Source organism: Melanerpes formicivorus, unplaced genomic scaffold, assembly GCF_026170545.1.
Source record: "Melanerpes formicivorus ecotype bairdi unplaced genomic scaffold, bMelFor1.0.p_v2 SCAF_5, whole genome shotgun sequence".
Taxonomy (NCBI): domain Eukaryota; kingdom Metazoa; phylum Chordata; class Aves; order Piciformes; family Picidae; genus Melanerpes; species Melanerpes formicivorus.
In genome coordinates this window covers 29,004,505-29,026,066 of record NW_027142357.1, presented here as the reverse complement: position 1 = coordinate 29,026,066, position 21,562 = coordinate 29,004,505, and the positions used below count along the sequence as shown (strand labels likewise).

General features: G+C 41.2%; 1 protein-coding gene across 3 annotated transcripts in view; it reads right to left on the bottom strand.

Moving 5' to 3' along the window:
- RALB (RAS like proto-oncogene B) overlaps positions 1-21,562 on the bottom strand; it is a 51,570-nt gene that overhangs the window by 6,387 nt on the left and 23,621 nt on the right. For 2 of the 3 annotated variants that reach the window (XM_068138969.1, XM_068138968.1), the window contains exons 2-3: positions 3,624-3,779; positions 2,826-3,034 (exon numbers count right to left, since the gene is read on the bottom strand). In XM_068138969.1, coding sequence (XP_067995070.1) covers positions 2,826-3,034; positions 3,624-3,737 — 323 coding nt within the window. In that variant the 5' untranslated portion in view covers positions 3,738-3,779. Of the gene's footprint in view, positions 1-2,825; positions 3,035-3,623; positions 3,780-20,844; positions 20,958-21,562 lie in introns of those variants that run through there. The other variant, XM_068138970.1, reaches the window with a different exon arrangement.

Sequence of the window (21,562 nt, the reverse complement as noted above, 5' to 3'; positions counted from 1 at the left end):
TAATGCATCAGGTATTAGGGAAAACAGAAAATAAAATAAATATAAATAAAAAATTACATGTCAGTAGCCCACCCTTACCAAGAGTGGATCAAGTGACACTGTTGTAAACTCTAGTAATGTGCAGACATTTCCCAACAGTTCAATACCCACTTAAAACTATTCCAAGTTTAACATAATAGTGCTATGGACTTGACCTAGTAAAAATCTCACACTTCCATCATGAGTTTTATCATTTAGTAACCAGGGTCTAATAAGAGCTCCATAGCAGAAAATCAACTCACAATAGTATTCTTATTCAGATGTGAATTGCAAGTGCCACATTTATCATAGAATCATAAAATGGTTTGGAAGGGACCTTAAAGGTCATCTACTTCCACCTTAGCATTCAGCCACCATCTTCAATTTCCAGTCTACATCATATCTCAATAGTGGTCTGGGCAAGATCAAGGCTTTGCCAAGGCAACAGGTTGGGAACCAAATTAAGTAGCTGCCAGACATCATTCTTAATGGCTACCTAAATTTTACACAGAGGGAACTTACTTAATAATGCTGAACTAGAATGATAGCCACCTTCCTCTTTCATAAATTCCAAGAAAATATTTGAACCATCAACATTAACCTAGCTATTTTTTGTCATTCTAAAATGACTTCTCAGTCTCCAGGAAAGGAGACAGAATGATGCTGCATATTGGTCTCAACATCTGTGCTATTACTGGAGTAATACACAGGCTGAAACCTGTGTTTCTGTCCACTATGGTGCCAGAAGAACCAGACCAGTCTACAGTTGTTTAGATTGCTTCTTATTGCTACGAATAAGAGCCAAACTAGGCATGAGCATGATGCTACACTGTCTCACCCCACTGAGTTACCACACTACTTCAGATGCCTGCACTTTCCATCCACAAAATAACCAAATACATGCAGAGTATGAAAATCCAAAAGAGTGTTAACACTGGAGACAATCTGCTATTGCATTTAACTGTACCTTCAAACATTTTCATATCACTGGCAACAAAAGCAAAAACTGGCTGCATAACATCAACAGGAGAATTAAGATTTAAAGATAAGTCCAGAATTCAGTGTTTAACTTTCTCATAGTTTAAGAGTCCTGGAAATTAGAGGATCAATAATAGCAATCTGCAGATTAATCTCTGATGCTGGGACTCATACTACCTACACCCCCTTCCTTGGGAAAATTTTTCTAAGGATCTGGTTTTTGGATGTCAGCCTAACTAATATTCCATTTCACTTTTTCACTACTTCTGCACCACTGAAAAGTACAGGATTCTCCACCACTATCCTTTCAGGTCGTTCTTCCTCATCTTGAGGGCTAGCATTGCTTTTTCATTGCTTTGTTCTGGATCCTTGAGCCAACACAGTTAGTTACAGAAGTCTGACAAAACCCCACAGACCTCCAAGATAAACACTCCTACTCCTTCTCATCCAAAGCCTTAACCCTTGTGTGCTTAAGTGAAATATAAAGTTAAACCCAAGTAAAAACCCAAGCTGGGTATGGTATCTGACTTTGTCCCCCATAGTGTACTATGAATAGTCTGAATACTCAGTTTTGCAGTCCTACAACAGTTCAATCATCTCCTATCAGTGCTTCAGTTAGAACAAGTGAGCAGAACAGTTCTGCTTATGTGCCCCATGACTGTCAGCCTTTTGAAGTCAGGCAAAGTCACAGAAGTATTATGTAACAAAGGAACAGTGTTTTTATAGTTAAGAATAAACCTTTATTTAGAATAAACCAAACCAGGTTGGAAGAAACCTTCAAGATCATCGCGTCCAACCCATCAACCAATCCAACCCTCCTACTACTGTTGGAATAGTATAATACATTATGAATCTGTACCAGTCTTAAGGTGCAAGGTTTGTTATAACTATAAAAAAAATCCTAGAAATAGGTGTTTACCTTAGCACCAGCACTCAGTACCACTTAGTATCTGTTGATGCTGTACCACCAAAGTAAAGAGACTGATGCCACATCAGCCACTCTGATGAAAAGCTTTTATTCTAGCAAATGTAAGGAACTCCTAACACTTTCCCTATTCTTAGGCAAGTTTTTGCTTCAAGTTGTGCATCTGTCCCAGGTAATATCTGGATTACCTTCTACAGCTGTTCTCCAGCAACAGCTATTATCAAATTAGAGTTAGAACACTTGCCCTGAAGAACCTAGCTACATGAATTATGAGACCAGAACAATAGTTTAAACCTCATGTTTCTTTTACACCACACAAGCATTTCTGTGCTCAGACTGGTGCTGATTTTTACACTAGAACTGCTAATCCCAAGAACAAAAATGGAAGCATTTACTACTACTGTGTGTCTTTCTAGGAATACGTCTGCCTACAATAGTGCTTCTTGGCTGCCAACCCTTGTTTGGCATCCATCCATACCTGAGAGTGGAGGCTAATCCTTCCTTTCCTTAGAGCACCTGCTTCTAGCAGTAAGCAATACAGTGTCTGAAATGTGGCCAAAAGGCAGACTTAATTCCAGAAATACTGCTCTAAGATAATTAAACTTCACATCCATAAAGACTGAAAATTGGCTTGAATATGCATGTTTTAGGAGTCCAAGAATCTGTTACTGGCCTGAAGCTGCTGCTGGCATTATGTACTCACAAGTTGCAGGCATGAAGACAACTAGTGCCAGAGGCTGGATACTGAAGTTTAAGTCACCAGTTACTTAGAGCAATACAGTTGGGTTTCCACTTTTATTGATCAGATAGTAACAAAGGATAAAGAGCTGTAGCTTTTAAGAAGAGTTGTCAAAGCAACATTGAAACCAGATACTACTCTCTGCTTGGAAGAGAGACTACTTACCGAAACTCTGCTGTTGCTGTGAAGGATTCATGCTCTGTTATTGAGAATACTAGAAGAAAGCCTTCCCCACTGCGGAAATAGTTATCTCTGATGGCTGCATAATCCTCCTGTCCTGCTGTGTCCAGAATGTCTATTTGAACTTCTTCACCATCCAGAACTACTTTCTTTCTGTAGCTGTCAGCCTTGGTAGGTTCATAGTCTTCTACAAACTGAGTATAAGGAAGGGATTAGTGTTTAGAATGACTGTCAAACCATCCCTGTATTTGCCCATATCCATTCTCTCTCATTTCAGTGACATTTCAAATCCCCAAAATCTTCTCATAATTCAGTTAGCTACTAAGTTCCAAGACTTTTGTTAGTTCTACTATAAAAAGAAAATTATGTAAGCACTTAAATACATCACAGAGCCAGTCTCCTAGTCAAGATAAATTGTCTTGCTACACATAATGCTTCAATTTCAGCACAGTTTAAGAGACAAAGACATACAATAAGGTACCAGCAATCTGGTAGCTTTATCTAGATCTCCCACTTCTAGAGAAAGCATTCGAGTGTACCTATACCTGAAGTTTCAACAGGTTTAGATGGTAGCATCCAGGTGCTGAACATCAGAACCTGTTCCATAATTACCCACTTATAGTCCATTCAACACTGACCCAAACCACAAAACCACTACCAGTTGTACTGACAGCATACATCCAACAGAACCCTTATTTTTTTTGCTACTTACACTTAGTTCCCCACCCCCACTAAAATAGTTTAGTAAGCTGTATCTACTGGTGCTTTAGAGAAGCTACTTACCTCGTCATACATAAACTGAAGAGTGAGTGCAGACTTGCCCACACCTCCACTGCCAACCATAATTACTTTATGGAGGGCCAAGGAACTCTGGTTTTTGCTCTTGCTGGCAGCCATGGTCCTGTTGCCACAGACGAAATGCCAGGCAACCAATTAAATCTGCAAACAAGAAACAGTCAGTATCCATGACAGTGATGACATCATAGTAGCACACAGGTAAAGCACCCCATTAGTGCTGAAAGACCAGATTAGAACTCCACACAGCCAGCCTGAAGAATGGGCCATTTCAATGTACTGGCAAGCAAACCATGTCACTGTTGTCTAAAGTATAAGTAGCAAGGAGGTATTAGAACAAACACCTTCTATTTGTGACAACAGGCCCATTAATAAAAGTGCCAAAGCTTTAGCTAGCAGCTGCTAGCTGAACAAGTTGTTCTTATTTATAAACCCATCCTACATGACTACTATCTAGAGCAGTTTCCAAAGGAAAAAAAACCCTACACTCAAACCTCCCCTGAAATTAAGGTTTTCATTATTCTTGTTATAAGGCTTTACACATTACTAAAACATTTCTTTAATGTCAATACAGCATAGTTTGAACCTGGAAGTAACACTATAGCTTAGATCTGCTTATAAGTAGCAAGATCACTTTTGATCTCCTCTCCACACAGGCTAAGAAAAAGGAAGATACACACAGTAAGTGCTGGCAAGAACAAATAGTAAAAGCTTCTAAAAGAAAGTCTTATGACAGGTCATGAGGCTCTTCTACTATTTCTGCCTTTTGATGCTGCAAATGTAATTTGATTTCTGGAAAAAAAAGGTCAAAATCTTAGTTTCTATTCTTCTCCTGATGTTACAAAGCCATAAAAGAGTAAGTTTCAATACACAAATAATAGTTAACAAGCCTTTGTGTGTTACGCAAACAGAGTTATTAAGTGTCAAAGACATCTTTAAAATACAACAGTTATTTTTGAGTAACTGGATACAGTAGTTGTGACAAACAAGCATCAGCTGCCACACCCCAATTAGCTCAGAGCAGCAGCTTTAAGAACATCTACTGTGGGGAAAAGCAGAAGTGTGTCACAGGTTAGGATTCCCACACAGACAAAACCCAAGCATGTGTACTTCAGATATGAAGGGCAACGAAGTTAGTGAGGGGCTTGGAACACAAGCCCTATGAGGAGAGGCTGAGGGAGCTGGGGCTGCTTAGCCTGGAGAGGAGGAGACTCAGGGGTGACCTTATTGCTCTCTACAACTACCTGAAGGGGGGTTGTAAACAGGCACAGGTTGGTCACTTCTCCCAGGCAGCCAGCACCAGAACAAGAGGACACAGTCTCAGGCTGTGCCAGGGGAGGTTTAGGCTGGAGGTTAGGAGGAAGTTTTAACACAGAGAGAGTGATTGCCCATTGGAATGGACTGCCCGGGGAGGTGGCGGAGTCGCCGTCACTGGAGGTGTTCAGGAGGAGACTTGACAGGGTGCTTGGTTACATGGGTTAGTTGATTAGGTGGTGTTGGGTGATAGGTTGGACGTGATGATCTTGAAGGTCTCTTCCAACCTGGTTTATTCTATTCTATTCTAAATTATAAGGGAGGTTCTAGGACAGTGACACTTGAGTCCTCACCAACAACTACAGGCTCCAGCTGTTCATAGTCTGGCTGAGGGCTACAAGGAGAACAGCAGATCATCCAGGAAACACCACTATGGAAAGTGGCTATATTGTAGCAGCACCCATTATTGCAGAAGCACCAGGTTTGCCTGGACATCATTACTGAAAGACACTGGAACTGCCAGACCGCACCATCAAGTTCTGTTGGATGCAAATACAAGGTCTACAGTAGAAGTTATAATGTGCTATAACATTGGAGAAAACTTCAGGATAACTAGCTGCCCTAAACAGAATTAACTGTAAATTACAAGCACACAATTGCATTATTTAGCCTGAAAAGGGCTTTTGCATGTTGTTCAGACCAAAGCTCTCCCTTAAAGTTGCTTGGCACAATCTATCTAGTTTATATGCCTTGAGCTTTGAGATTGGCAATTCCTTGACCAGTCTGGGCAACCTGCCCTGGGCTACACTGATGAAGATCTTGCCCCCTTGCCATGACTTACATTCTGAAAAAGCAACAAATCAAAGTCCTGACTACTACATACAAGAATAAACGTGCCCCAGGTTAGCATTTCTTAAACCTCTGGATAGAATCACAGAACAGTACAGGCCAGAAGGGACCACCAAAGGTCATCTGGTCCAACCTCCCCACAGTCAGCAGGGACATCCCCAACTAGATCAGGTTGCCCAGGGCTTCGTTGAGCGTCTCCACAGAAGGAGCCTCAACCACCTCCCTGGGCAACCTGTTCCAGTGTTCCTCCACCCTCATAGTGAAGAACTTCTTCCTGATATCCAATCTAAATCTGTCTTTCTCTAGTTTGAAGCCATTGCCCCTTGTCCTGTCACCACAGGTCTTTGTAAACAATCTCTCCCCATCCTGCCTGTAGGCCCCCCTCAAGTACTGCAAGGCTGGGTAGTACTATTTTTACATGCAGAGCATTTTATTCACATTTGTTTGGTATGCACATTTAGCACAGTAACATAAATTAATCATCTTTAAGTGGTTTTTGTTGTTATTTTGTTTGTTTGGGATTTTTTGGGTGGTTTCCTTCCCACCCACCCCCCCCAACAAACACTGGTAAGTGAAGACAATTTTTTCTTCTGGTACTCTTCTGCATTGCTATACACAAGTTCCCTCATCCAGGACAATTAGCACAGAAATGGTATGTGGTAATCCCTACTTCTCAGAGATTTTTCCCTGTGCATCACAAGCATTTGTGCTGGGGACACTGAATTCAGCCCCAGAGATTCAAACCAGGACTGCAAGCTTGATTTTTAGTTCTTTAATAACCAAGAGGCAATAGGGGAAGAGAACAGAGCTCCCTGGCACAGAAATATAAAAACCAGGTAGTATCTCAACTCCAGAAGCTGGAGTTTTGTTTGCTTATGGGTCACGTATTCTACAGGTAAGCTAAAATTCCATTTGCTTGGACAGATATCTAAGGCATAAGACCTACAGAATATCTACACAGTGAGACAGTTTGGGGACTTCAACACGTTCCAGTAGTAACACAGCTCACTCTTAACTAAGTTGCAGAGAAATCTGTGTCCTAGTTCAAGAGTAGCCTGGCTTTGTCTCCAGTATATAAGCTGCTTTCTGGAGAAGATAAGTAACTCTCAGCAACTGTTCAGTGTAACAGTGAATGGTTTTAACCTTTAAGTATTCCTTTAACAAGCATCCCAAGGTTGTTGCAACTGTTGTGTTATCTAACACAAACCTTTCAAGTTAAAAGTTTTTCTAGAAATACAATCTTAGTGCTGTCACCTATTAAGCTGCCTTAAGTCCACTGTGCTATGCAACTGCAATAAAAATATTCACTAGTAGTCCAGAGGGAAGACAATAACTTTCTCCCTCTTGTCAATATAGATACTCTACCTTTATGTGATCACATGAAAGGAACACCTGCCTTTTAGGAAAAATACTGACCAGCTTGCTTCAAATACAAGCTCACCATAAGGCTAAGTGGAATACTGAAATCCTTCCCTGTCCATCCTACCTCAACACTGACTGGTACAACTGCAAGGTCAGCTTCACAGCATTACCTGATATGTAACCAAAGTATATTAAATAAATGCTGTCCAATAGCATATAAATTTACAGTTTGACTGCATCTAAAGTTAGCCCAGCTCTTAATGGCAAAGGTAGCTGATGTTCCTTACAGTTACAAGTGCCACTTGAACTTTTAGAGTATCAACACTACACCAATTTTCTGAATGCAGGAGTCTGTTCACAACACAACACCGTATTGTATGTTCACCAGTGAAGTCCCAAAAGCTTCACACAAAGCATCTTTTTAGTGGCAACAGAGGGAGCATAATCCCCTCCAACACCGGAATAGCCAGGTGGTACAGAGCAATGCAGTGTGGAAGTAGTGTGGTACAGGACTGACACAGGCAGTATCAGTGCATAAGTACCACTGCTTACAGAACTGGCTAATAGCTCCTCACTGGTTCAGAAAGGGTCATGGTGAGATCTTGACAGAAATGCTGTAATATAACATTGAAGCCAACTGTTCTGTTCACTGACATTTCTACCTCTGCATCCCAAGAACAGTTTACACTCCATGGTTCAAGGATCACATCTAACAATGCCTCCAGGTTAAAAAACATTAATTTTAAAAAAAGTAACACAAGTGGCTCTTCAATCATCTGAGTAGGCAAGGATGATTTTTCATCTCATTCTGCAGATTAAGCACCCTTGAGGCAGTCAAGACACTGACAGTAAGTCATCTGTTCCTTACAGAAAATGAAGTCTTGGGAAATCCAACCACATATCAAAAAAAAGCAGCAGTGTCTAGGAAAACCTGTGATGACTGCAGCTGTTTTTAAAACATTATTAAATTCCCTTCAGTTTAAGGAAAAATTCAGGCTGAGTCTTAATATAGCTGCCAAAGAATTGACTTTGAAGAAGCATCAAGAAAAGTCAAATCCTGAGTTAAAGTATTCCCTGCCCTCCCATATTGCTCTTCACTTGGCGGAAAGTAAACTGTACCCAAACAAGATTTACCCACCTCTGACAGAGAAACAGTACAGTCAATCTGTTTAATTTCAATCCATCATTTTACCCTCAGGTTTAACACAAAGTTGAACTTCTGGTAAGCGAATAAGCTATAAGAAACACCCCCAATCTCATGAAGATTTGGGGGAGTTGTTCTGGCTATAGTTCATCCTGCTTTGAAATGAAGTGTTATACTAAGCCCAAGTCAGAGCACGAACTTTTTCAGGCATTGTTAAAGATTAAAGAAATGACAAGCAATTACCTGTTTCATCTGCTTTAAAAGATAAGGATTAAGCCATTGACTTGATAATGCTGGACTCGTTTTTAGAATAGGCTACACAAACCCATACACACAATAGCTTTCTGGTGCTAGTAAAAAGATGCTCTTCAGACCAAGAAATGAAGGTTATACTGCCATATGAAGTACAGTAAGATCTACAAATCAAACCACCATAGTTACTAAAAAGATGATTTTATTTAGACTTCTGAAGTTCTGTACTTGGCCACAGGGCTATTCAAACCATTCCACCCTCAAAGAAATCTAACACTAAACTCACCAACTATTTCAGCCTTTCCTTATCTGTTTAGATCATAACTTCATCAGGTTAACTAAGGCCTCCTGCTGTAAAGAAACCTGAACAATACAACTGGTCTCAGCTGGTCCCTTAAACATAAAAAGCCTTGAATGGTTCAGTTAAGGAAAAACAAAAAACCACCCAACCACAGCTTTCTAAACTCTAAACTCAAACATTAGTTTGCTGTTTCTCCACCCTGTCGTCAGCCTAAACAGTTAAGCTGTTCAGAACAATGTTAATAAGGATTGGTTTATCTAATACCAAGATTCAGAGACTAGTACTGAATAACTGAGTATTTCAAGCCAGAGTGTACTTTTACATCACTTTTGACTCCACCTGCATTAAGACTCCATAGCTGCACAGTCACTTTAGAGGGAAAAAAAGCATTTGTCACTTCACAGTAAAGGAAATAATTTTGTTACAACCCACACAAATACATGGAAGGAAAAAAAATACAACCATAAACATGAGAAACTTCAGTAAGTCTAGCTGTTTTCCAGTAACTATCGTTAGGATAATAAAAATCTAGATTATTCAGGATGTTTTATTTATAATTGCTTCTAGTTCTTTCAACTCAGTTTGGAATTTAAAACTTAAATCAAGCCCCAGGCTCAAAATTACTGAAATCAGTCCTTGTTCTGTTGCTGTGCAGCTGATATATTTGGACATGTCTTTTCATTGCTATCCTGCCACTGAAAGCAGCAATTCTTTGGCTTTTAAAACAAGATTCTAGAAATCCTTAGCCCAACAGCTTAACAGAGGAGCTTTGTTAAACCTATCAGATACCTACTTCTACAAGGAAAGTCCAAGTATTCAAAAGCTTAAATATGTTATTAAAAGCAAGCACCAAAAGTACAGGATTTTGCAACAGTATTTTAGTGATTCTCCTTTATCAGAATATTAATTAGAGGTTTTAAGGTGTTTGGTTCTGTGATATACCCATGCGAATGCAGTCACTGAAATTCCCTGGATCACAAAGCTAATTAACAATCTCACTGAGCTATGAACTGTAAGAGCTCCTCAGCTGTTCTGAGGTTATCCAGAAAATACTTAAGTACTGAAATTCCATTAGCTTTCAATGGACTGTAAACACTCCAACTGCTGTTTCAACTATAAAAAAAGCCAGTTCATTTGAGATTAAGTGGCATATTTAATACTACTGAATTTTTTAGAATATTCAGGCTAAAAATAAAGATGTTAATTTATCTTCTCCCAATACTGGTTTCCAAGCTAAAAAGAGCTTGTGATGCATTTGGCAGAAACTCCCTTTAGAGATATCCTTGTACCCTTCCTCAACATGCTGCTGGGTATTTCTACCTTCTCAGTTGTGGCTACAGATTTTTTGGGGGGCCATGCTTAATCAGACCAAGGAATTGAGAGGTCTGGCAGAGCAGGCTGGGGCAGTAGTTCTACAGCCCCCGTTTTATCATCCAATACTGCTATCACCATCCTCTTTCCCTTTTTTTCTGGCTGTTCAAGCCCTAACTCCTCTAGGAGAGACATTCATGGCGGCTGACTGGGTCTGCCAGTCACAACATGCCTCAGCGCAAGTGCTGATGTGAGGGAAGGAAAAAGTTTGTACAACTGTTGCCAAAGAAGGTAGAACTATAGCAACCAGAATGTTACTAACATTGCTGCAGAAATGGAGAAATTCCATGACCCTGTTCACACTATGCTCCTTAGGCAAATGTATTGGTGCAGCCAACACCCTAGCCTGATATTCATTCTTGTAATATGGCATTTTCTCTCTGTGCAAGATCCATTAGTAGACTTGCAGTTACAAAGACAATGACACCAAGCAGAAAACTGTAAAAGGGTTTGGAAAACTTAACAGAAGAGGATAGCAGGAATTTAGGACAAGGATCTACCTCAGTCAATATGCATTAAGAACATACTCTTTCACACACTGAACTGTACAAAGAAGAGCAATACCCACATCTCTAAATTCACAGCAAAAACTATACAATGAATACATTTACTTGATACACTGAAAGTTACAAGCTCACATTGAAACTAGTGTAGTTATTAGTTAATTATAATCTCACCCAAAAAACAGAACTGTATGTACATTTCAAGTTAATGGTGCTAACTACACCGCAGCTATACACACACTGCTAGTTAAGGGACACCAGAAGCAAGCCCAAGACAAGCAAGTCTGCAATGGTGCAGCAGTTGAAGGTTAAACCAAAACTTAAATCCAGACCACTGTTATTCCCCATGTCCTACAAGGCTAGGGAAAGGATAAGCATAGACTGTGGGGCAGTTTTAATTCAGGAACTGCATTTCAAAATAATTTGTGAATGAAGTGCTAGCTTCAAGAAGCAAGAGTCCCTTAGACTTCTTAGACTTGATTCATCTGGAATACATTATACAGTATTTTAAACTTACTTGTGATCAGAGGTCCTCCCTGCAAGCCTGCATGAGGAGGCAAGCATTGGGACACAGAAATCACACTATTAGTAGCATCAGACACCCAGCCACTGGGTGTCCACCAGTTAAGATTAAGAATACCCACAAATTATCTTAAGTCTTAATACCATATCTTACTTTTGAGTATTCTACACACTTGCATGCAGAGTTGTCTTCAGTTCTACACTTATTAAACAGTTTTAATCCAAGATCAAGTGATCTTACTATAAAAAGACTTCCAATGTTTTTCTGACACGTGCAGTTAACATAGACTAAGATCATGATGAACAGGAGACTCCCAGATGCATTGATGCTTTAATCAATCATTACCCTAGCAACCTACAAAGTCTAGCAATACTTCTTTCCAACAACCTCACCTTTTATGGCTACTTTCAGATCTGGGTCACCAGAATAGTGATCCATTTTAACTATGAAATTTCTGTATATATTCAACACATTCCTCCCCTCCCTGTCCTTGATAAGCACAACTCAGCTTTGCCTATGAGTTTTCAGAGACGTGTTATTACGGCTAAGAACACCCATGTGACAGCAGCAAGCATTTACTTCCTAGATAAAGCTCTATGCCCGCTCACATCTTTCAGCAGAGGACCATTCTGGATTATTCAACAGGAGTAAATGGACAATATCTTACATGTTAGCAGTAATTTCAAGGTAATTACCTTGCTTAGAATAATCCTGATGCCCAAGAACAACTGGAACTAAATCCTATCCAAGTCTTCAGCAAAGCTTCATATTTGAATATAGCCTTCAAAGACTTAGGCTGATCAGATGAAGTCCTTCCTGTGACTAAGTATCAGAAGAGTAGCAGTTTAAAGCAAGCTTTTAAACTCAAGTTTTATCTTATGCTGAACTGAAACACAGGCAAATGCATTGATGTCTCTGTTTTTATGGAACCTAAATATCTGGAGGGTTTTGGTGTTCTGGTTTGCCTTTTTTTTGAGAATTCCCTTAAAGAGTGGAAAAAATAGCTACTGATCAGAAACAAGTTGGCTATGTGATGAAGAGAAATTATTGCCCTTAACTAGTACTTTAAAAGCACTGCAGCACCAAAAAAAAACAAACAACCCAAAAAATCCACCACACCAAAAACCCCACACTACGTCTATGTTTGACTAAATAAGGTTATAAAGGTCACGACATGAAGTTAGTACTGTTAACAGCCAGAAAAGAGATTAGCACCACACGCAGGCATCCCAACAAGACTATTCTAGTGTTGGATGATAGGTTGGACACGATAATCTCGAAGGTCTCTTCCAACCTGGTTTATTCTATTCTGCAACAGTGCTTCAAGTCTTTCAAACCATCTTAGAGACTGAATACAGGCACTAAAATGAAGCAGTAGAAATAAAGCTTTCATTTTTGTCTTGGGGCATCTTTACACAGATCTGTAAAAAAATACCTATTTCATTGCAATTACTCTATTTTTGTCACAGATACAGGGTGTTTAGGCAGGTAGGTATTTCCACTTCCCAGCCCAATAAAGCAGTGCCTGTTTTCCCCTTAGTCTTAATAAATACAAAGACTATTCAGAGGGAGGAATCATGGCAGGCAGCATTAAAGAGGCTACTGTAATAAAAGAGGAGAAAGTCACATAAAAGCCTTTCCAATTTATTACCAAGCTAAGACTATGATACAATACCAAACTGATTTGCATTTAAAAGAAAACACAGCTTATCTCAAAATTGAGCCCAGTAGGTGGAAGTGCAGCTACTTGACTGTGCAGTAATGCATTTGCACAACTGTTAGTCACCTATGTAAGTGGTTCTAAGTGGGCAGATAATGCTGTCATCTGTTCATACTAAATTCACATATACTGAGTGCATACAAAGCACTGGAAAGACCTGCAAGAACTGAAGTTAATGCTTGTCCTCAATGTTTTGTCTACTTTATCACTTTGTCCACTGTTTATCTACTTTATGCCTCTAGGATATGAGTCATGAAAATAGATTAGAGAGTGCTGTACCCCTAACAAACATTAGGTGAATCATGTCTATCCAGACTTCCTCATGGAGGAAGGAGATAAACTGGCAGTTTCCCCTACAGGATTCCTTATAGATCCTAATAGGAATCAGAACAAAACAGGAGACAACAGAATTGTGGGAAACTGCCAATACTCTAGCATGCATCAGCTTTCCAGGGAGAGTATCAAAAATCTGTGTTAAAAAGCAACTCCAATATTGCTTAGCTTGTGCCATGCTGCTGCAACTTAGAAAATGCAACTCCTGACTACCAAGACAAAGACACCTAACATGATCTGGTGCTGCTGTGCTTCCAGGAGATCATAGTTTGGAAGCTTGAATTTCTATCCTGGATGAAGCATCAGTGCCAGTGACACTGACAAATACCAGTAAGACAGATCTGAAGATACCCCTACTGATAAGTACCCAAGTAGTTTGGTCCCCACAATATTGCCAGTGAGAAAGTGCTCTAAAGATGATCGAAGAAGGAACATGCACTCTTTATGGATTAAGTGGCTACCACATTTGGAAATCTTTGTGAAACCATTTAAAGCACTGTTTACAGAATACTCTACCTATTACAGCTGGATTACCCTATTCAGATTTGCACTTTGACCTATACCAAAAATGAAAGTGTCCTTTTTAAGTCCACAGAAGTTATGTAGCAAACAGTCTTGTTTAGTGAATTTTTTTCATCTGTTCTGGTCTTTAAAGGCTTTTAATATTTTCTACAGATTATGTGCACCTTTTATTAGAAGCATAGTAGAACTGCAGTTTTATACCTCTCCTCTTGGATCCAAATAGCAGCCTTGCTTCACTGTGTGCAACCTGCCAACTTCACCAGGTTACTTACCCTGTCACACAGGTATCTGTCCCATGCAAACAGTGAAGAAGCAGATAAACACAAAACATGCCACCTGCCTTCCCCAACTGGCAGCATCACTTCTCTTTCACTAGAAGAGACAGCAGCTGCATCAGACTCACACCCCCTGCAATGGGGGCATATAGCATCACCCTAAAGTGAAGTTTCTCCTGAGAGGTGAGGTGTCCCTTAGGGAAGGTCAACGTCCATCACAGCTCCCCTAAACTTCAGCGTAACAGGTTGAATATGGGTAGCCACAGGTCAGTACAATGCAGTTATTAAATACCTCACTGTTTCACAGATAACACACAGAAGCATATATAGTCTAGATAGAGTTTTATGGAGGGGAAAAAGAAACCACCATCCCACTTTCCATATCACCCAGTACGGAGCAACTAGCAGATAGCACCAAGCAAAATATACTTGATTTCAAGAAGATAGTATTACATGAAGTCATATGACACTAGAATAGAATTAACCAGGTTGGAAAAGGCCTTTGAGATCATTGAGTCCAGCCTATCACCCAACACTATCTAATCAACTAAACCACGGCACCAAGCGCCCCATCCAGTCTCTTCCTAAACACCTCCAGTGATGGTGACTCCATCACCTCCCAGGGCAGCCCATTCCAATGGCAAATCACTCTGTGAAGAACTTCTCCTAATATCCAGCCCAAACCTCCCCTGGCACAGCTTAAGACTGTGCCATTACAGCTAAAAACACTTCTGTGAGGAGCTACCTAGCCAGACCTCTAAGTAATTTCAAGAAGCCTTCAAGTCTAGTATTAATGCCCAGAAGACATGCTGTAGATAGACTATAAAAGGGAAGGATCTACAACACCGCTCTTACCCTAGTAAGAAAACATGATAAAGATCACCTACAAACACAAAGACTGAGTTAATATAATTAATCAGCACTACTATGATGAGAGTTTGTCACTGTGGTGGTCACTCTCTAGTTGCTTAACTACTTAGGGTTAATTATGACATCATTTCTCACACTAGTCAATTAAGATCATACCAGAAAAAAATGACACTTTGCCAACAGAGTTCTAAACCAGCCTTAGTCCCATTGACTTGTATATTTCAACTATGATTTTTTCCAGGTGGTTAATCTAACACAATTTTAAATCAGATCATCTGGGAGATTAAATACAAAAGAGAAGTCAAATCTCAGTTTGTGCAGCACCCCAAGTGGCATGCTAGATTTTGAAACAAGATAAGATTCAAATCCAATATCAGTACAAGGTTACAACATGGTTTTAGTTATTAATTCAGTGGATAACCTGCAGCTGTATAATCCACAAGGAAATTGCCACTAACATTGACCTAGCAGATTATAACACCAATTCAGCCAATAGCCATGCTACAGAGTTGCAGAAATTGTCATCTTTCATGAAGCATTACCAAGCTGTTTCCCCCTCTCATCCCTCCAACCTTTGAGCTAGCCCATTCATCTTACAAATGCAGCATAAGATACTGCAGATACACATGCCATGAGCTGCTATCACTGCTTCCCCAGAAGATGGATCTCACTAGATAAAATCAGTCTTCAGTTTCCCCAGTGTATCAAATACTTGGAATAAATTAGAAGTCTGAATGCTCTTTAGTTCATCTTAGGTAGTACCTACAGAAGTAGGTGTCTCTACCCATACAACTACATTCCTTGCTCCTAAACTGAAGTCAGTGCCTTATGGACGCCATCTCTGTTTGGGGAAAAGCAAGCCATATCATTGTGCTCATATTTGATGAAGGTAGGCATGTAGTAACCCCCTACTCTGAGTTTACTCTTCAGCCCCAGGGCACTGGAGAATCATCTCCCTACAGCCTCTGAAAATCTTTCTACTATTTCAAGCACTTAACTGAAGGGTCACAGATTTATACTATGAATCACTAAGCTCCCTCAGTCAGGCACACCACACAAGTGTCAAGCACTGAACCTTTTCCCCATCTTTCAATCAATTGTTACTTGGTGTGATCCAAATGCAAAGTGAGTATTTTGGATAATCACTAGTTAACCATAACTCAGCTACTGTGTTATCACCTTTAAGCAGATTTTTTCCTGTTCTCCTAATCGTGAATAGTGAACACCTCACCAAGGTATTTAGCACACACAAGAAGCTACCTTTCTGCTGGACTAAAACCAGATGTTTTCCATAACAAAAGACATGCAGTTTTCCAGCCTACTGTATTCATTTACTTTATATTAAAGCCAAAAGCAGTATTGCTATTTTTAAATAGAAACTGGATTGTTACACCCATATAGAAGTCACATACAATTTCACTATCCCTACTGTAAGGGTAAAGTTAATAAAACTATAAAGCTCATAAGGGAAACTCTCCACAGAAGTATTATTCTTGGTCTGCCTCACAGAGAACACTCCACCTACCACTGTAAAAGCATCTAAACATGCTCTCCAACCATAGAGCCTACAGAGTGCTATAGAAGGATATGACACAATACAACATGCTTGTTGATAACACTGGGTGTCAGTTTACTCACAACCACCTGACTTCAAGCACAGTAGTGAGGACATTTAATTCAGGATACTTCCCTTTACGATCTAGCAAATGACAAGTCACAGAAAAATACATAACCAATGCAGAATATAAACTGCACATCTATCTTCCTGCCCTTTGAGACACCCCCTCTCTCCACAGAGCACACTACCAGAACAGAAAACTACTATTCTGATGCACATCCAGCTTATCTCATAACTCTCATGCCTTCCCTGGGAAATGAACACAATAAGGTGCTTCTGTATACCAATGCATGGAGGACAGAGAACAAACAGGAGACATGGGTGGCATGAGTAGTTGCAGGGGTGGTTAACATGTCAAGGATCAGATGAGTTGGGATAGCTCTCATGGTTAGAGTATCACAGTATAACTAAGGTTGGAAGAGACCTCGAGGATCATCAAGTCCAACCTATAAACACAGACCCCATGACTAGACCATGGCACCAAGTGCCACGTCCAATCTCCTCTTGAATGCCTCCAGGGACGGTGACTCCACCACCTCCCTGGGCAGCACATTCCAATGATGAACGACTCGCTCGGTGAAGAACTTTCTCAAAGAACTTTCTCCTCACCTCCAGTCTAAACCTCCCCTGGCGCAGCTTGAGACTGTGTCCCCTTGCTCTGGTGCTGGTTGCCTGGGAGAAGAGACCAACCCTCTCCTGGCTACAACCATCTTTCAGGTAGTTGTAGAGGGCAATGAGGTCTCCCCTGAGCCTTCTCTTCTCCAGGCTAAACAATCCCAGCTCCCTCAGCCTCTCCTCATGGGGCTTGTGTTCAAGGCCTCTCCCCAGCCTTGTTGCCCTTCTCTGGACACGTTCAAATGTTTCGATGTCCTTCTTAAACTGAGGGGCCCAGAACTGGACACAGGACTCAAGGTGCGGCCTAACCAAAGCAGAGTACAGGGGCACAATGACTTCCCTGCTCCTGCTGGCCACACTATTCCTAATGCAGGCCAGGATGCCATTGGTCCTCTTGGCCACCTGGGCACACTGCTGGCTCATGTTCAGGCAGCTGTTGAGCAGTACCCCCAGGTCCTTCTCTGTTTGGGAGCTCTCCAGCCACTCTGACCCCAGCCTGTAGCTCTGCATGGGATTGCCATAGCCAAAGTGCAGCACTCGGAACTTGGAATTGTTGAATGACATCCCATTGGATTCTGCCCATCTGTCCAGTCTGTCAAGGTCCCTCTGCAGAGCCTTTCTACCCTCTAACTAACATCTGCTCCTAACTTGGTGTCATCTGCAAACTTGCTGATGACTGACTCGACCCCCTCATCCAGATCATCAATAAAGATGTTAAAGAGGACGGGGCCCAGCACTGATCCCTGGGGGACACCACTGGTGACTGGCGGCCAGCTGGATGTGGCACCATTCACCGCCACTCTCTGGGCTCGGCCCTCCAGCCAATTCTTAACCCAGCACAGAGTGTAGTGGTCCAAGCCACGAGCTGGCAGCTTAGATAGCAGTTTGCTGTGGGGGATGGTGTCAAAGGCCTTGCTGAAGTCCAGGTAGACCACATTCCAAGTTTAAGAACACATTAAAAACTCCAGTTTCACTGAACTTTTGGTAGCTTGAAATATTTCATACTAATCACATCAAGTGACAGCAACAGTAATTCACAAAGTAACAGCTCACTGGATTACGGCTTTAAGGAGTCCTTATAATCCCATGACTGATTGTCTAGCTTTTGATCCTGCAAAGATTCCTAGTCAAGATTGCATTCCCATTAAGTCTCAGATTCTTGTAATTAACTATTGTTTTCACATTTCTCAGCCACTTCAGCAAGTATTAGGAAGGCTGCAGGCTCAAGGTTCACGCAAAACAGTTGAAAGTGACTGTTCTGAGCAACCACTTTGTCACCATAAAGATTCAAGTCATTACTTACAGCAGCCTAAATACCATTCTCATATTACATGACTCATTTTGACAGGTCTTGAAAACCACATTTGCACATCTCAGGCACAAGAGAAAGCAGATCCTCTAATGTCACTATTAAAGCAGTATTTGGAAGAACATGAAGAGAAAACATGAGTTATATAGACTTATTTTGCTTTAGTGACAAGACAACTTGATATTTCTGGGGCAAGCATGGATGAAAGTTGCTTAGCTCTGTTTAATGGGCTAAAAGGAGCTACCAACAAAATGATTGCTCTTTGGCAGCTATTAGTAAGTACTTTTTAATTATCTGCTCTAGAGCCTCCTATAAAGAGGCAGATATCAACTGTATCACTGAACCAAAATTGATTATAGCCACTAGGAGAGTGAAATAGCCAAGCTTGTTTGCTGACCTTGCTGCTCCCCACAATAGCAGGTAACAAGCAATGGAACCTTATCACCACTGTTCAATGGTGGTGCAGAATAGTTACCATGTGTCTGACACATGAGGGTGAAAGGTGGATGAAGAGAGAAAACATGAAAAAATGGACCTTATCAGGACAGTACATCCAAGTCAAGACAGAAAGAACTTGAGAATATATCTGTTATCCAACCTGGCTGATAATTAGGATTAGCACCTTTCATAAATCAATCACGCAAAAGTGACTTGAAGTTTGGCACTTGTGCAAAAAGCCGCAAGCACCCATGTTATCTACTACTATGGCCTCCCCAGCCACTGCCTTTCACTCAAGCCCCCAGAGACTACTACTCCTATCCTGAGTTGTTTGCTCCAGGCACAAGACACCTACTGCCCTCAGGCACTGTTTGCTTGCACTGATACTACTAAGCAGTAATGGGAATGCAAGCGCATACCTCCTGCACAGCTGTCAGGAGAAACAGGCTCCTTTGATGCTTCTGCTCAGAAAGGTCACTAATTCAGATTAATTCACTGTGTAATAGAAAGCAATTCACTTACTAACTACATTCAAAATGCATGTGACTAAGAAAAAAATACAACAATCAAGTCAAGTTCCAAGTGCAAGTATCCACTGCATGGAAAGTGAACAGAGTTTACAAAGCAAAAGGATGAGAATAAACTATGAACCAGATTCCCAAATCATGATGTTATGGCTTGTTCTGCTACATCACTTGGCCATTTCTGCTCTATTCACACGGCAGTTCTGTTGCTTGTGAAGGCTCGACCTTAACACTTCCCCACATTTTACCCAGAATTTGATCAAATAACTGTGGGTGCCTATTTGATTAAATTGCAGCTGAAACCAAACCAAAAACTCCAAACCAGCCAACTAACAACACTTAAAACCCAAAAGAGGCATTAGGTCACAGAATCCATATATCAGCCATGGTTTCAGTGTACACATACAAGTTGTCAAGGCATTGTCCCATCATTACTGCCTTGATTTGATCAAAATGTTGCTACTGCTCTTCTATCCAGATATCCAGCACCATTGCACTAACAATTAGAGACAAGTTTGAGGAGTTTTAAAGGGTGACTGAAAAAGGGTATTGTCTGATCAAATTAAGCTTTCAGGTAAGAGTTTTTGTACAGCAGTCCAGCTAAATCTTTAAATTAGACATTCCTCTGCAGTACATACATAACACCAGTGAAAATAGGTCAACTTCACTTTTCTCTGGGCGCGCAAAACAGAAACCAAGCTGGCCTAGTCTAAGAGGTATGCAATTTAATCCTAAAAATCTACTACAGGAAACTGTTTTACAGTAGTCTGAAAGCTTCTCTATTCCTTAAACAAAATACTTAATTCAGGAATCAAATGCAAAAAACTTTCACCATGGTGAATTGCTATCATCTGATAAGCAATACCCAGAGTTAAATATACAGTGACCAGAAATTATTAAAGCACTAGATAAAACTTTGAACAAGTTCACTCTAAGTGAATAAGCTGTAAAGATGCTATTGCCAAGTAAGATAGAGCTGTTGGTATTAAATTCTCCACAATAACATCATTTTCAACCTTTGACCAAATCCCTTGCAATAAACACAAGTGTGTTTCCCAGTTATTCCTTCATTCACTCAGCTTTGATAATTTCAGTCAGAGGGGGGCAGCGTTTAAGGCATCTAAAAAAAAAAAAAAAAGACAGCTTTTCCTGAAAATCAAGGCTCTGAGGATGCCCTTGAACCGACGGGCATTTCCCTCCCCTCACAAGAGAAACAAGGATCTCAAAACTTATAAAGCAATCTTTGGACAGTTCAACAAACAAACACCTACTCAGACCGCAGATTCTGAAAAAGGCAAGGAAAGTTGGTCCTAGTGCAGTCTCCCTGCTTCCTTTCCCCCCACTTTGCAAACACCCAGGGGTAAGCTAAGACTAAGACTCCTGTCCTAGGCTCAGAATTGATTCAACAGAACTTCAGCAGAAATACCTGGTTAGACCTCCATCAGCTGTTCAGGAAGCATGACTGGGCTGCTTTGTCTCACAACCTCTCGCCCTGCACTTCTCCAGATAAGGTCACACTCAGGCACCACCCTTCTCCTCCCACAAGATCCACACCGGTAAGGCTGAGACAAAATAAAAAGTAGCACTGAAAGAACCTAGCCAATTCAGAAGCTTCTGGCTCAGCTGAGATCGATAGTATCTCAAACCCTCCGATTATCTCGCACAGATTAATCGTTATCATTCATCCCAGAGCAGCCAAAGGAAGGCAGAGAAGCTTGCACAGACAGAGTTCGCCAGAGAAACGCACACTCAAGGCCAGCTTCTCCGCGCCCATTCCCTCCCTCGACCCCACTTGTAGATACAAGCCACAGCAGCCACACAGCTCCGGCGACTCCACCTCAGCCTCAATGCCAGTGGGACGCAGCCGAAGTAATAAAGCCCAGGAGAGAGGCTGCAGCGCAGGGAAGCCTCACCTCCCGTTCCGGCTCCCGTGCAGGCCTAAGGGACACAGACTACACGCACTGCTTCCCCCATTCCCACAGCTTTCCGGCGGCCGAGGAACCGAGTCCCGGCGTCCCTGGAGCCGCCGGGCCCTGCTCACCCCACAGGCTCAGGAAGAAGGGGCCTGCCCCACATCCCCAGTTGACACCTTCCCTTCCTCTCCACAAAACTGAGGGGAACTAGAAAACTCAGCCACATCCCCA